At 34.5% G+C, this 17,241-nt stretch overlaps 1 protein-coding gene across 8 annotated transcripts in view; it reads right to left on the bottom strand.

Annotated features, from left to right (window-relative positions):
* DYNC2H1 (dynein cytoplasmic 2 heavy chain 1) overlaps nt 1–17,241 on the bottom strand; it is a 165,806-nt gene that overhangs the window by 70,733 nt on the left and 77,832 nt on the right. For 6 of the 8 annotated variants that reach the window (XR_014588123.1, XM_083848651.1, XM_083848655.1 and 3 more), the window contains 9 exons: nt 17,053–17,118; nt 14,876–14,926; nt 13,259–13,336; nt 11,979–12,110; nt 9,837–9,909; nt 8,297–8,457; nt 5,412–5,537; nt 2,021–2,131; nt 1,211–1,366 (listed from right to left, as the gene is read on the bottom strand). Coding sequence is in view for 6 of the 8 variants with exons in the window: in XM_083848651.1 (XP_083704777.1) it covers nt 1,211–1,366; nt 2,021–2,131; nt 5,412–5,537; nt 8,297–8,457; nt 9,837–9,909; nt 11,979–12,110; nt 13,259–13,336; nt 14,876–14,926; nt 17,053–17,118 (954 nt within the window). In the remaining 2 variants the exon portion in view is untranslated. Of the gene's footprint in view, nt 1–1,210; nt 1,367–2,020; nt 2,132–5,411; nt 5,538–8,296; nt 8,458–9,835; nt 9,910–11,382; nt 11,462–11,978; nt 12,111–13,258; nt 13,337–14,875; nt 14,927–17,052; nt 17,119–17,241 lie in introns of those variants that run through there. The other 2 variants (XR_014588124.1, XM_083848656.1) reach the window with 2 other exon arrangements.

The raw sequence follows: 17,241 nt of genomic DNA on the forward strand, positions 1-17,241 counted from the left end.
GCATATAGATAATATCTTAGGAACGGGTGTGTATGACTTATGATGAGAAAGGTTCTAATGCATCAGGTAACACGCGCATATGCAGTAAGATGAATACAGTCTCAGGTCAAGACTGCAGCTGCACCACACATCACAATTTAGCTATCAGCCAGTCACCCTGAAGGTCATAAACTGGCAAGATACTGCAGTCTCTCAATATTTTTAACGTATTTGATTTGACAGATCTGTATATGAACCCAAAACAACCTGGAAGTCATTAGAAAATAGAAGAGCATCTTGGCTGGGATCAATTGCAGTCCTGCTATGTTAAAAACTGGTAATCTTAAGAAAAAAAATGAATGATAAAATCATTACCAAGTCTGAATGAAGCAAACATAGTTATACATTACGGAAAGAGAACTAACCCTATCTTGTGTCAGTTGGAAAGCTTGTGGTAAATTAACATTAATTTGAACAAAGCAAACAAGATATCATATAACATCACTACTTTAAGTATTTTCATCTATTCTTCTTGAAACACTATGTTCAAAGCCTGTTCCTGCAAGAGGCAGACAACTCTATAATTCATAAAGTTAAAACTAACCAAAAAGAAACCAAACTCTTAAACATTCCAGGCTCTGTCAGATTGAATCTTTTGGATGACACGTTACTTTCATCACTAGTCTAAATAAAATAAACAAGACATAGAATAGTTTGCTAGGTTTCTTTTTTTTTTTCCCTGTTTAGCTTGTGTCCAGAACCAACAAAAAAATGTTTGCTTTAAAAAAAGTATCTAAGCAAATTCCCTTGTTCTTCCTTTGCTCTGAATAGGATTTGTGTGCATAAAGAGTAGAAAATATTGCATCCTCCTTTCCACTGAGGTGTCTCTTTTCTTACGACTTTCATTCGTTTCCAAGTATTTTTTCTATTCAAAGAAAAAAAAAAAATCACAGGATATTTCCCATGGGACCTCACTCCTCAGCATCCATTAGAACACAAATCACACAATAGCTCCATGCAGGCAGTGGCAGTTTTCAGAGGGACAGGAATTTAGGCTACTAAAATGTTATTCTGAAATTAATTCAAAGATAATAATAAAAGCAGGCACCAGAAATATCCAAGTTTTTCTCATCTCTGAGCATGATCCAACATACACAAGATGAAAAACACTTCTCGATACAAAAGGTAGTAAATGGGGTAAACTTTTAAAAAGCCATCAAAAAAGTATTACCTGAGGAATATAATTTCTTCTTTCTTGGCACACAGCATGAAACCATGCTAAACAAAAGAGAGAATGGGCTCGAGACAAGTTTCCCTTTCTATTAATTTGTTCTGGTGTCCAAGATTCATATGTTCGCAAGAGGTTCTTTTTAAGGCCTGGAGGTGCCTGCCAAGGAGATAAAAACACTGTGTTCTAGTAAAAAAAATTATGCTTTTATGTTTTATTTTCTCAAATTCCAAGTTATAAATTATAACTTAATGATATGACAAGTAGTACTTAATCAAACAAAATTTAAGATAAACAACTGCCTATAATAAATCACCTAACAACAGGATCTTATATTGAAAATAATGTAAGCATACTCAATTAAATTATAACCAGAACCAATTGTTAGGAGGACTGAACTACAGTAAAACAACTTAGTGAAAGGGATAGTAATGTATCAAAATATGTAAATTTAAAAATTAATTCTTTTTTTTTCCAGGAACAGGAATGAACAGGAATCTTTCTTCTGTTTTACAAACTCAACTACCAATTGCTATTTTTGTGACCAGAGCCAACTGGCCTTATGCCAGCATAGCTCTCTGCTCGCTAGCATATGATAGATAAATATGATAAAATGTTGGTCTTCTGATTTAATATTAGGTAGTGTTTTTAGAGATTTAAATCACATTTTCTTGTTTATAAGGATGTTTTTTCTTATTGGTTTGTAAATAGACCACATTATCCAAACTTCAGTCTATCTGAATACATAGCTTACTATGCATTAAAATTTATTCTTTTTAAACATTCAATACAAGCTTTCCAAACAGATCTTACTTCATAAGTTATTTTCAGACTTGATTGAAGCAACACTGGAGTAAATTCTGGATGAACTTCAGTAGTGAGCCAAAGGCGAAAGTTTGGTTGAGGCTGTAACGTATTCAGTTCCTGTCAAAGATATGTTATATATTGAGGTAGGTTTTGGACTTTGTTTTTCTTTTAATACACAGCACAGTATTTACAAAATGATATTTTGAATTAAAAAGTTATGCTTGTCTAAAAATTACTTACTTGTTTTTTATAAGTAAGGTTACTTAAAAGACTACAATTCAAGGTGTGTTGTCTCCACACATTTTATGTGCTTGCTATGCTCAAGTTCAAAGTTCATCCTAGCTGTGTCAAAATATTTGCAACTCCTTCCCAGATTCTAAATTCAGAGCCTAAAAATATATAGCAGTTCTTTACTTCTCTTAAGTAAAGAACACCAAAAGGCTAGGTCTCAAAAGAAGGCTTGGACTGTGGGTTGCATATCAACCACAGATCTCAATGAATTTCAATAACTGTGCAACTATATTAATTTTTGTTGTTTTGTGTTTGTTTTTTTTTTTAAATGTTTATGTTATATGCATACTTCATGTATTACGATTCACAGAAAACTACAGATAGGAAAATGAGTTCTAATAAAATAAATATTGTTAAACTCCATTTCAAATAAAGATTTCACAAAACTTCATGTAATTACTGATGTACAAAAGCATATATTTTCACAGATGCTTTATGTATAAAGCCAGCAAAGTTGCTTGACAAGTGCCTTGAGAACAAAGGCAACAGTTTTGTGGGTGTGCCTATTCATACCTCAATAAACCCTAGCAGATTTGCTTAAAATCCCTTCATTTTGGTAACCTCTAAGACATAACTGTTTTGTTTTCAGTAGTTTTAGCAAAAAATATTCTCTTAACCCATGAATCATTCTTCTCTTTAGGCAAAACAACAACTCTATCTGGTACACTGAATGTTGAAAGGAACCTCTGGAGACTGTCTAGCCCAAACCCTGCTCAAAGCAGGGTCACTTACAATAGGTTGCCCAGAACTGCGTCCAGTCATGTTTCCAATATCTCCAAAGACACCTACACATCTCTGGGTGACCTGTTTCAGTGTTTGACTATCCTCACAATAAAAAAATAAAAATAAAATAAAAATAAAAAAATGGTTTATCTCATGTTCAAACAGAAATTCCTGTATTTCAGTTTGTGCCCATTGCCTCTTGTCCTGTCATGGAACACCAGTAAGAAGTCTATCTGTCTCCTTCAATGCCTCTCATCAGCTGATACACACACTGATAAGATTCCCCCTGAACCTCTCTTCTCCTGCCTAAATGGTCCCACGTCTTGTAACCTCTCCTCAGATAACACATTTATAACACAATGAATCATAGAATCATCTAGGTTGGAGAAGACCTTCAAGATCACCAAAGGCCAACCATCAACCTGACCTACTTAGTCCCATCACTAAATCATGTCCTCTTAGTTCTGCATCCACATAGCTCTTAAAATACCTCCAGGTACACTCTCGTCCCTTCATTGCCTTCAGGGCCCTTTGCAAGACTCACTCCATATGTCCATTGTTTCTGTTGTGCTAGGCAGCACCGGAGGCTGTTGGCCTTCTTTGCTACAATTGCAACTGTTGGCTCATAGTCAGCTTCCTACCTGCCAGGACTCCCCCCTCCAGCTGTCCAGGTGGTTTAGGATTATTATTCCCCAGTAGAAGTACTTGATTCACTTCTCTTTGCTAAACTTCATGAGGTTCCTGTCAGCCTACTTCTCCAGCCTATCAAGGTCCTTCTCAATCCCTCCTCCCAGTTTCGTATTATTTGTGCTTGCTGAGGATGCTTTCTGTCCCATTATTCATGTCATTAATGAAGATGTTAAACAATGTTGGCCACACTATCAACCTCAGTAGGGCACCAGTGGTGACTGGCCTCCAGCTGAACTTTGTGCTGCTGACAAAAAGCCCTTTGAGCCTCATAGTTCAGCTAATTTTCAATCTACCTTGCTGTGGTACAACTGAGCATGTATTTTCATCATCTTGACTATGAGGATGTTATGGGAGACAAACTAAGATGTGAAAATGATCCATACCCTTGGAAGCAGGAGATTTAAGAAAAAGAAAAGAAAAAAAAAAGGAGATTTATATGCTGGTTTAAGCGAAATTGTCAGCTGCATGTATCCTCTGGTATACTGTGTTTAGGTAGAAGACAGCTGAGGGCAGTGAGTTGTAAGTAGTGAGGCTTTAACCTTCATATTGATAAAGCTCACATTGACCAGTGTGTTAGAAGATGTATTTCATCTGCTCAAAGGGAAAGGCTGTGAGAACTAAATTTAAGTATTTGGATGGAACTGAACTACAAATAGGCAGATCTCTCTTATGATGTTCAAACATATGAACATGATAGCCTCACTTGTTAACGGTACGCAAAACAGACAAGAGGGTGAGCTGAGTCAAACCTCAATGAATCTCAGTCTATATTAAGTTCAGCAGGAAGTTTAACACCTTCAGAATTATGTTCTTGCAGAAGGAATAAGAAATTTTTGATATATATCCATATGTACTTACCAGATTTAAAATTTTACTCTTATAATTAGTAAGAGGCTTACAAACACTTCTTTGCAATTCATTACCATATTCAAATTAGATTAACACACATCAGTATTATCTTGCTTTGCCTGTCCATTTTTTCATAATGGATTAAAGGTACTTGCACACTACATGGCTCTTGTTAGACACAAATACACTCCTAGCTCATGTGCATGGAGTACACTTTATGAAGAACTGTTAGAAATAGGACAACTAAGATTGTAGTAATTGTTGATAAGAAACCTCTTTTTTTTTTTCTAGTTAGTTTGCTTTTTGGATTTTACAGTGACATATAGGTAAAGCTAGCAAGTCAATGCACTTTAGATGCAATAAGTGTGTTTCTATAAAAAATTACACATTTTAATTTCAAATTAGCAAACACCGCTTAGTGACTGAGAAACAAGCTGTATTTAAAAATAACAAGAAAAGAACTAAGATAGCTCTAGAACTGAAGCGTAAAAATATGTATAAACTTATAAATTTTACTATATAAAGAAAAAAAATCAAGTATACATGGATTCATTGTTCAGCGAACAGAGGCAGTATCTCATAAAGTATCAGAAAGCCTAACAGAAGCATTTGTACACTCCCTGTGGCAGAAATACTCTATGTAGTCTGAAGATTAAAGCAATCACACAAAAAAAGCAGTTGCTTAGATCTGAAGCATTTCAACTTACTCATGACTGAGAAACCTGCAACGGTTTATTTTTCAATTGTTGGAATTCTAAACATCACCATGGAAATGCATGATTGTTTCAAAATTGCCTCCTAATTTTGTCTAGTTTCCAAAACATTCTCGTCTAGCCACAATTACCTTTTCCAATACAGGAAGCCAAGGTATAACAAGATGCAGGTTCTTTAAACACAGCCATTCTCCATTGCGTGCACATTCTTTTAAAGTTTGAATAGCTAGGTCAGCTTGACCTTGGCCCATTGCAATCTGAAATGGGGAAAGAAAAAAAAATATTGTATCAGGAATTTATCATGCCTCATTTAAGAGCTAAATAAAAAACAGTTTTTCCAAGTATGTGTATGTATACATACTGTATATGTAAAAAAAAAAAAAACACAAGATGACTTAACCATAACCAACATTTTCTCTAATGTGATAGGGTACTAAAGTACGGAAAAGATTGATGAAAGTATAGTTTTTTCTTTGCAGCATATCTAACCAGAGCTTCTTAAGAAACAAAATTACCTAATCGTTTTACGAAAAAATACATACATCACTCAGTGACAGTGATGGCGTTCCCTGGGAACTCAGAAGTAATTTAAATATCAGTGACTGAACTATATTACTGTAGAACTGCTGATATGATAAAAATGAAAGATAAATGGGAACAAATTTCCTTTTGACTTTAAGTTAGGAGTACTTCCTTTGAAGAGAAACTATCAATTTCATATTGACATGAGTGAAAAACTAAGGTTTTTCTCTTTCCAGCTGGGAGATATGAATAACTTAGTAAGAAGTCTTTTCATATTTTTTTATAGTACTATATTGCTGCTAAAATACATTTGGTAATCAAATGTAAAGACAAAGATTCAAAACTGAATTTTCAGAGAAATCAGTGAAAACTGAAAATAATATAAAGATTTGTTTTGCAGCACAATTACTGCAACAATTAATGTTGGACTAACAGTATGTTCACCTTAGTTCTCCCCTAGAATCTAATTGGAAGCTGTACATAACAAAAAACCCTGAATGAAACAGGCTGAAATGAAAGTGGCTTTAAGTGATATGAAAAGTCTTGAATTGGCATTACTGCCGTAACAAAATAGAACCATTATGATTAATATAACTTTACCAAATATCCCTTAACAGGAAATCCATCACATCTTTTTATCCAAAAACTCCACTGAATGAAAGAAGTTTGTGGCCTTAGCTTTATATGTTGATACAGGGTGTACTCTGCCTACACAAAACTGAGTATAGTATCTTGAAGTAACTTTAAATAGACAAAAGAAGATAACTGAAAGAGAATAAAGTCACCATACGATATGGTAGTGTACCACACAAATTTAGGTGTCTGTTCTTTATGCCATAAGAGGAATGATTTCAGAGAGAAGAAAAATCCGATCTTCTACATTCTATTCAAAATGTATCAGAAAGTACAGGAAAAAAATAACCACCACCAAAATATTCTCATTAATAGGAAAACTTTCAGATGAATTACTTTTGAGTACCCCTCTTTAATCAAATACTGTGCCATGTTACATTTTACATGTTGAATATGTAAAGGACAGTTAGAGATAAACACAAAAGGCTGTGTGGCTGAGTAAGAAACATGCATTCTTAAACACTCACACAGCTAGACATGATGGCAGTGAGATCTAAATCTTTACTATTTGATGGGAAAAATGTATTTTTCATTAGTGCATGTTCCAGGAAAAGAATAATTGCAAGTATCTAAGAGCAACATTAAACTTTCTATTTCTATACTAACCAGTGATCAGCTATGTAACTCCCCTACCCTGAGTATTTCAAGTGAAAGAAGGAAAGAATGTTTTACTGAAAGGTATAAAGTGCAACAGTAGAGTGTATTAGGAGTATTAGGAAATCACTTGTATGGTAGAGTAATTCAAGTTGGAATGGATCTTGGAAGGTCCAACCTCCTGCTCAAAGAAGGATCAGCAATGAGTGATAAAACCTGAGGGCTTTGTCCAATGGACTCTTGGAAACTTCCAAGGGCTGCACAAGACAATCTAACCGTTCTTTTTTCCTGACTGAAAAAATTTCTCCTTATATGCAGAACTTGTAGTTACAATTTATGCTCATTGCTTCTTGCCTTACTGCAGAAACTCTGAATCCATTTTCTCAGTGACCTCCTTTGCAAGTATTGAAAGACAGTAATTAGGTCACCACAAAGATTTTTCTGCTGCCAGGGCACAGTGCTGGCTCATGTCCAGCCCCCTGCCTACAAAAACCCTCCAGATCTTTTTAGTAGAGCTGCTCTCCAACCATTCAGGTCACTGCCAATATCACTGCAAGGGGTTCTTCCTGTCCAGGCCAGGACTTTGCTCGTCCTTCTTGTTGAGTTTTGTACAGTTCCTTTTAGCCAAGGAAAGCTAAGGAGCACTGTGAGCCCATCACTCAGCGGGGCAGGGCACTTAGTGACAAGGCACACAGAAAATGCTGAGATACTCAATGAGTTTTTTAGCCTGAGTTTTCACGGGTAAGGCCTGTTCTCAGGCCTCTTGGGTTTCCCAAGCCTACTAGCAGGAGTGAAGCACTGCCCACAGTAGAGACAGAGAGATTTAGGAATCACTCAACATGCTTAAAAATATGTAAGTCCACAGGAAAAGATGAGATGCATCAAAAAGTGCTGGGGGGGCAGCTAACGTCATTGCAAGACTACTTGGTATCAACTTCTAAAGGTCATGTTGATTTGGGGTGTTTCCTGACGAAAAAGGCAAAAGTCACATCTGTCTTCATGAAGGATAAGGTCAAGGAAGATCTATTAAATACAGGCCAGTCAGCCTCAACTCAGGCTGTGGGAAGATTATTGTGCAAGTCCTCTTAGAAACTGTGTCCTGGATGGTCAACCTTAAACATTTTTTTCAACAGACATGAAATGTAAGAGTTCTGTTCAGAACTCCCATCAACAATTTAATTGGTTAACTTTTACTTCTAAAGTTCCTCAAAATATTTTTCAGAATTTCACAAAAATACCCAAGTATTTACTCTCATCAAAGACTGACCTGATGGTAGCATTCAGTATCTCTTTCAACGCTGGCAAGTTCTTGCAGCTCTTGAGAAGGATCAGCACCAGGAGAAATAATTATCAATATGGGCTCAATTTCTAGAGTCTCTTTATACAGACGTTTCAGATTCAGAGGTGATGGAGATAATTCTTTTATTCCTGTAATCAGAAATATTATGAAAATAAAGTGACTACACAGGATGGAGTGCTCTTCAAAAGACTTTTCCTATTATTCAAACAAAATGAGCCAGCAAATTAATGGAATTAAGTCAGATTTCTTCAAAGCTTAAAGACTGATACTGTTTCTGCTTTTTTATGTGGTTTAAAATTAATAAAAAAGCCCTTTTCGGTATACAAATGAGAATATTAAATGACTATAAAAAAATTAAACTGCAGTATGACACATAAGTAGACATTATTATAGATCCCGGCATGCCACAAATCCACAGGCCAAAATTTTGGTTCTAAAATTCCATTAATAACCTATTACTTTAGTATGGTTAAACAGTAATATACATCTGTACATACTCAAATAATTCAATTATCAGGATCTGAGTGAAGAAAATCTGAAACCTTCAAAATACAAGCACACATACAAGCTTTAAATTGAGGAATTATATTACTTGCAAGGGAAAATGAAATCACTCCAAAACATCCTGATGTTGCTGAAGTCGTTCTTTAAGAGTTTAGAAATATGGATGTATTTTCAGAAAACAATGGTCACTGCAAAAGGTTTCACTACAGGTGTGTGATGTTCCTATACTCTTTCCTTGGCATTTATCTTTTGTCATTGCCAAAGATGGTAACACACTAGACCAACCGCTCTTCTTCACTTGTTCAGTCATCAAGTTCTTATTCCTAAAACTGCTTAGCTTCTATAAACAGATGCACAAAATATTATACAGCCAAAATAAACAAGAGGTTGATGGCAGTGCTACTATTTTTAGCAGTGCAAGTAGATGCACTCAGATTCCTGAAAAGCTTCATTGATTAGTTTTGATATCTTACATAATTTTATGTTAACTGGAAACTAAAACTTGGCTTTGCATTAACTGAGGAATAGCATAAAAAGCCATGATTGGGCAATGGACTGGAATCTGTGCACACCTGCAACTTATTTTATTGTAGTAACACATTTATGGAAATGATGATATTTAAAAGATGTGCCTTGTAAATGAGTAACTGCTTAGCCAAATATGTTGTAGCACTTTTGAGATACACCACATATGAAAATAAATAGTCTAAGTATTCTTCCATAAAAAAGTTTGGGTTTTAGAAAGTTGGACACAATATTTAGATAAAGCATAGTGTTCAAAAATAAATTAATCTGACAGATTCTTAAAATCACAATGCAGCAAAACAAACAATTTTAGAAGTACTTTGCAACAACACTTTACAAAAACAAAAACAGAAATTCCATTTACAACCTATTTTTAAATTATAAAACTTCTGTAAGAACCATAAAATAAAATGTATGACCAAAAAAAACGCAAGATTTAATTGCTGTGTGGAGGCACCCTGGTGAAAAATGAACTTACCTAGGGCTTTACATGCAAAAAGAGCCATAGCACTCTGTAGTCTGTCTGGTCTAACAGCCTGGACCACAAGTACCTTAAAATAAAATATATTCAGGCGAAATTCATTTATAAAAATACACTGTAACAACTAAAAAAGCAAAACTCTTCAAAGAAAACTTTTTTTTTTTAACTTCATTCTAGAACTAAGTTATTTTCTCTAAATATATATAGCTATCCAATCATTCCTTTCCAATATAACCTAATACAATCATCCTTTGTAAGCATTTTGTCTTCTGAATAGAACTGGAGGATAGTTCTACATAAAATGCCTATTTGTAAGCTGGAACTTTTTATATCATGTTTCAGAATAAAGGTATATATCATGCGGATAGCAGGAACAACAAAAAGAAAACTTGACTTTATACAGCTCTTCTAAACTATAATTTTATACATATATTTAGATTGTAAATCCTTAAATGGAACATCAGTGTTTCTGATTTTAGTGCTGTAATACAGTAAAATAATCAATTTTGAAATAAGTTCTTTTGTTTAAGAGCAACTTCAGAGCTTTACATTTCTTTTAACTTACTGAGATACTCAGACTTGCAAACCTCCTAGTTATGCAGATGCTTATCACAGAATCACAGAATTGTAGGGGTTGGAAGGGACCTCAAGGGACCTCGGGCCCAACCCCCTGCCAAAGGGAGGTTCAAAGTTCTTCAAAAGAACACTGGGTTCAAAAAGAACAAAAGGGCTCAATGTTTTTCTTATGTTCTTCAAAAGGCTACAAAACATGAACAGCTAAACAATTTGGATAAAATTAAATTAGCAGTTTCCCCACTAGCTACCTCTTTTTCAGCAATTTCCATCAAATGTTCAGTACAGGCAACTGCAGGCAGCTAATCCTACTTCAGTGGAAATGATTTGTTAAAATCACCACCCCTTCTCTCACCCCTTCACTTATCAGACCTGTACACAAAACCACAATTCTGAACCTGCCATCATACTCCAGTTTCAAAATTTGGAATATCTCTTGTTGGTTTTGAAGGAAAACATAAATTTTATTAAATTTTTAGGAAAGCACTACTTTTTAAGCATGAAACTATGCTAAGTGTTCAATATACAGTTTGAAAGAAAATAACTTATGAGTTGCACATAAATCTGTACTAGGTAGTTTCAGTAGACTTCATCATGACAAGCATTCTTAATGCACTCTATGCAAGGAACTAGATATATATAATACGTTGATCATTCCAGATTTATTTTCCTGTATGTAGAAATTCAATGACAGTACATTGCACACACAAGAATAACTGTTCTGCACTTCATCAAATCAAACATGGCTCAGACAAACTCCTTTGCAAAATGATTCTTCCTACATTCTGTGTACAGTATTTTAGACATTCTCTCTTTTCCTCCACAAAAATGACCAAATAGAGAGCTTTTGATAGCTAGCCAACATGAAAATGCATTGTCTTTAACACCCATCCCTTCTTTGGATCGAAAAGGGCAATCATTCTATATGGAGTTTCTTCAATTGAAAAATGACTGTAAGAAAATTACTTACTTTTGAAAATAAGTAGCAACACCCTTTCTTTCATAAACACAAGAGGAATGACATTTTTCTCTTCCTGGGAAGAAGGATCCTACAGGGGAGTAAGGAACCTGTCTCTCCAACATTCTTGGTGAGTTTTTTAATCAAGGAAGAGTAGAATTTCAAGACTACTTTTCTAATAAGCAGTGGCTGCTACAGCATTTTATGATTTTCAGTCAGGTGTCTGAGTTTGCATTTAACAATTATCTAAATTAATGATGCTCAACAAGCTGAGAAATTTTGCAGTAACAAAGCAACCATGAAATAATTTAAATACCTATTCATAAAATCAATTCTGTGAGTATTAACAGAGACCTTGTTACCCTGCAGCATATGCTCAGTTGCAGCCAATACGCTAACACAAAGAAGACTTAGATATGAGAGAATTTAGCATATATTATAGAAAAAAACCACCTTAGATTAAATAAACTAGTTGAGCTATAAGACAGCATAGATATTGTCAGTGCTTATAATTCAACCAGGTCTGAAGCCTAAATTTCTAAGATGTAAAACTTACTTTCAATGCTGAAATCACAATTAATTTTAAATAATTTAATATGGAATATTACCTGCTGAAATAAAGAAATTCTTTTTACAATAGTAGATGGAAATTCTTGCTCGCAAACAGAGCTCTGAGAAAAAGCATGCCATAGACCTTCATCTTCAAGGCACAGTGTCTGATAGAGACCTGGGAGAGATATCTACAAAATAAATAATGCATGTTTAACAATAAAGAATAGTCATTTAGACATCGTATATTTTAAGTCACTCACAAATACCACTATGATCCTAAACCTGTAAATAATTGTGTGTATCATGTAACTCCATTCAATTTTAATCTTGCAGTTCAAAAACAAAAGGTTACAACTTAAAATTAACCATTTGTTTACCTAGTTTCTGCAAATGTTAAGTCTGTATTTGCTCTGTATTTTAGTTTTTAAACTTCTAGGCTCAATTTCAAACTTTGGGCCCTACCTAATTTTATTCCTCCCTTTCATCACGACAAGGATCTTTTTCTATTCGTGCATGCTATTGATTGACCTAGTTAGGGATTAAAAAAAACAGTGAGCACCAATCATGCTTGCCACACCGTTATTGTAATTGTTTTTATGTCTGGTGAACAGAACTGAAAAATAATCATCTGTATATTTAGCACCAAAAGTCCTTGCCAAAGACTGCTCAGGTTTGCCTTGCTGCTGAGCTACACGGAGGAAGAATAAGCTAGGACAGAATTTCAGGGACTAATATTTTCATATAGTTGTCCTTAGATGAAAGGATTTCAACATTGACCACTGCAGGATGAATCAAAGCCAAGAAAGTGTTGTGTTGTTTTAATATGAAATTACTTGATCTGAGCAATTACAAACTCTGAAATACCTCTAAGTGTTTGCACAAAAATTTGGTAAGTAGAAAACTAGTTTCCCAATTAAAGACCTATGGATTTTAATACAATATAAAGTGGTTTCTGAAAAGACATTATACAAGAGTAACCTGTAATTTAAGTATTTGCAATTTTCCTTTGCATATTTTTCAATTTATACAAATTGTAATATTTTGGGTAGGCTTAAAATATTTTCTAATATAAGATGATATGTTCGCTCACATGCACATCATTGTTAAATTGGGTAGAGACGCACACAAAAGATTTCAGAACAGATGAAATAACAAATCAACTTAGATTTTTTTTCAAAGGGGTATATAATATATCACAGTTTCTGTAAGATGTAACAATATAATATAACAAAATGCTTCCATTTGACAAATACATATGTGAGTACTCAAGTTCAAATTACATTTGCTAAAACCAAAGACATTTTAAGGTAAATTCAAACTGCCATGTGATGTATACCTTCAAAGATGCTACTGCCCAGGCTCGTTCCTGTTCTATCCAAGAAGGAATCTGGTCACGAGCACTTCTTTGTGAATCCTTATTGAGACAAGTTACATTGGACATATAAGTTACACATTTTTTTGTGAACCACTATATTCAGTGGAAAGACTGCAAAACCCACACTTTTAATAAAAAATATTGCTCATAACAGGAATCCTTCTGTGTACTGTTGCTAAAATCATAAATGGCATAAGGAAACAAAAGCTACCAATTTAGAGATACACTGTTCACATCAAGTTTTGCTTAACTGCTTGAGCCTGAAAATGTCATTATTTAGTGTATCTGTAAGTCCCGCTCAAGTCTAAGTAGTTTTCTTTTGTATAAAGACAAGTGACCCAAATGACTGACTATTTGCATATGCACTCCAATCAACTGACTTCAAAAAATAACTCAATTACATTTATTCACAGTCATGAAGAGGATGGCTCTTCACATAAAGGGCAATTCTAGGGTAATTCAACAGGCAAAGTATCATTCTGGACAACTCTGCACTAGTAAAGTTTGGCCACAGCTTTATGTTTCTATTTCTTAGTTGTTGGGGATGGAGGAAATTCTAAGGATGAACAACAATATAGTCTAAGCTGCAGCAGAATCTCCCTCATCAGGAAGCTCTGCATTCACTACAGGACAATGCCACCATATGAGTCACAATTGTACCCTGTCATCTGATCCCACAGATCTCCAAAAGTATACATCAGAACCAGAAAAGATGCATAAAAGCTGACAAGGATGATGAAAGCTATGGAACAACTCAGAACTGGTTGCATTGTCCTGATATAGATATGTAAATAAGATTAAAGGTTAAAAGTAATTGGGAGTAATGAAAACTGCAGCCAACACTGACGGAAATAAGCTAGCCTGACCCTGACCAAAAGAAGAGAGATTAGCAACAGAAGAGGCAGAGACAAAACTCAGGTTTCTTAACACCCCTTTCAAAACTGCCAGAATATCTGGTTCAAAGAATGTCTATAATGGCTAAGACTAGGAAATGCTTAGCTTTTTCTTTTCTCTACCCTTTTCTACTGGAGGATTATTTTGAAAATATACAGCTTCTGTAGAATTGAAGGACACTTAGTAACTGTAGCATAATTAATCAGGCAAGCAACTGATGCTTCTAGCTTATGTAAACTAGGTGTAGGTAAGTACATCTCCAGATGCGGAACTGAGGCTCTGGAAAAAAGCTAATCAAATGTAGTAAAGTGTGTGGACAATCACATCAACTCATGCAAAGACTACAACTCATGTATGACACTGTAGAAAAGAGGGATTGAGAAACACTTATTTTAGTTACAGAAAAGGGTTTAAAAACCTTTTTAAATATACTGTTGAATTTTAATGAATAGCAATCGTGCTAACAGTAATAAAAAGAAAAAAGGCAGCAAAAACAAAAAAGATATGCATAGAAAACAAGTTGCCGTATTCAAAAAGGTTTATAATATTACTATGTGAAAGGTTATCTGTTCCTTTCAAGTATTAATGCAATTAACAAAACAATGTAGAAAGCACATAATCTTAACTTCTCATGATTTAATTAGATGTTACTTTTTCCAGAATACACAAATAAAAGTAGCTTACTGATTTTCTTACGGTATCTCCAACAATCACACCTGTAAAAGTCTCCCATTCCTAGGGGGAATAAATGAACAACTCAGATAAATGACCAGACATCTTTAAGAATAAAAAAATAATGCGTAGTAGCATATAGGCAAAACAGAAATAATTCAGAGGATAAACAATTAAAACCTAGAATCTGAAAGATTTATACAACATTTTTTAAACTCCACATAATACTAACAGTATGTCCCTTTTGTAGTATCCAAGCTATGGGATTGCAGTGCTTTACAAGCAAATAAACCAAAGGAGAAACCTTATAGTTTCCAAGACCCACAGCTTCCACCCAGATCATCCATGTACAGACTCTCAAGGAGTAATACGCCTGGCTGACAAGGACACACATACTGCCTGACCAGTTATCAGTAGGCCCATAGAATATGGACCTAATTTTTCAGTGTTGTTTCATGTTATAGCAATCAAACAATGCAGTTACTAGAACAAAAGGAGTACTTAGTAAAACAGGTTGGTATTATGAACCCTTTAGTTGCATTAAGAAAGGGGTAATGTCAGGTGAGGCAATATAATGATTAAATCTTTTAGACTTAGTATTCGTATCCAGGAAGAGAGCTTTTAATCATTTTTAAACAGATTAGATAAGTATTTAAAAACATGCTACAGATTATATAACCCTATATTTGGAGGTAGTACTAATAAACCTCCAGAGCATAGAAAATTTCCATTGTCAGTATCTGTAAATCTGTGATAAAAGAAAACTTTATTTTTATTGTTAAAGACCATTGTAACATTCCAAATAAAAATTCCAATCAACTAAAACTACTCTGATATAATCTTTTGGCACCCATAGATCTAGCTGAGTCTTGAATTAATTTTCTTTCAATTTTAAGTGATGATCCTCTCCCATTAATAAACACTCATGTACAGAAAAATTCATGAAGTTTCCCTTGTTTTAAAACCAGAAATTGTGTAATATCTTTATATAGAAAAGCAGAAACAGTATATGTGCAGCCATGTAGAACTACCTCAGAAAAATCTATACACATTAATTCAGAAAGACAGTGTCTTAACATTAGAATGCTTTATCTCTTACTAAACATTGTGCTAGAAAAATTTTTATCACTACCAAAAAAATCATAAGCACAATAGGTCAAATTCTTTTGGGAGAGGGACTTGGAATATTGAATTCTCTAGCAGCACAGTTATGTGACTTCTATTCTCACCACATTAAAAGCTTTCAAATAAATATCTTGGAATAATAACCACTTCACCTTAATTTTCCTCAATAAATATTTTGCACAAGCACTCTTTTCTTAGCAATTTTAATGAAAATAATTTCTACCTTTCAGTGAAGTAAGAGGATTATTATTTGCCTGTTTTGACTTTTGAGTACTGAGATACTTGGATACTTGAGTACTCAGGAATGTGCATTACATGTAACCTATATCAAGTGGGTTAAGAACTCTAACAGCTGATGGAAATACATGCTCAACAACAGCAATCAACAAAGAAATCAGTACCTACAGCACTTAAGAAGCCTAGGCAGTCAAGCTTCAGTTTAGTCAGAAAACTATTTGCAAATTGTTGCCTTCATGAGTTTATAAAGTCAACGATTAGGAAGATAAAACAGTATTTTCAGAAGCTGAAGATGAGTAATGTATATGAATTAGGATAGTCCTAATAATAAAGAATAACCACAACTACCACCAACATGACAAATTCAAGTTAATTTTATCAGGCAGCTTCACTGAGGAAATGAATCCCACAGACTATGGGATTTCACTTAGTCAATCCATACATCTGCAATAAAACTATAGTGCATTCATAACATCAAAAAGTTTCAACCTTGTTCATTAAATCCACATCCTTCATATAATGAAGTTCCGTTACTTGCTTCAAATGTATTATCTGGTGTTTACATTCTTCCCCTTACTGACTTGACTCTAGCAAGTTGGTATTTACTGATGTTTTGTATTCCTTCTGGCCTTCAGCTTCTGCTACTATAGAAAGCCATGGATGTCCTGCAGGCTCTGTATCTCCTTTCCATGTAGGTATTTTGGATAATTAAATGTTGACTTGTGCTAATCAGCCATCAGCATTAATCTAAGACCCAAGGAGAGGAACATGAAGGTCTTATGAGGAGTGGCTGAGGGAACTGGGGAATTTTCTTCTCTAGCACTTACATTCTCTTGAAATAATTCAGGGTGCATTCCTCGTACAAAATGCAGAGCAAACATTAGCTGATCAGCCTGAAACAAAAGCAGAAAAAACTGCATTTGTATGTTCATCAGACATCACCTTTCTTATGCTTTCTTATGCATAAAGAAAATTTTATTAATAAAACAGCTCGAATTCTATAGCAGAGACTTAAT

This window comes from Anser anser, assembly GCF_964211835.1.
Source record: "Anser anser genome assembly, chromosome: 1".
Taxonomy (NCBI): Eukaryota; Metazoa; Chordata; class Aves; order Anseriformes; family Anatidae; genus Anser; species Anser anser.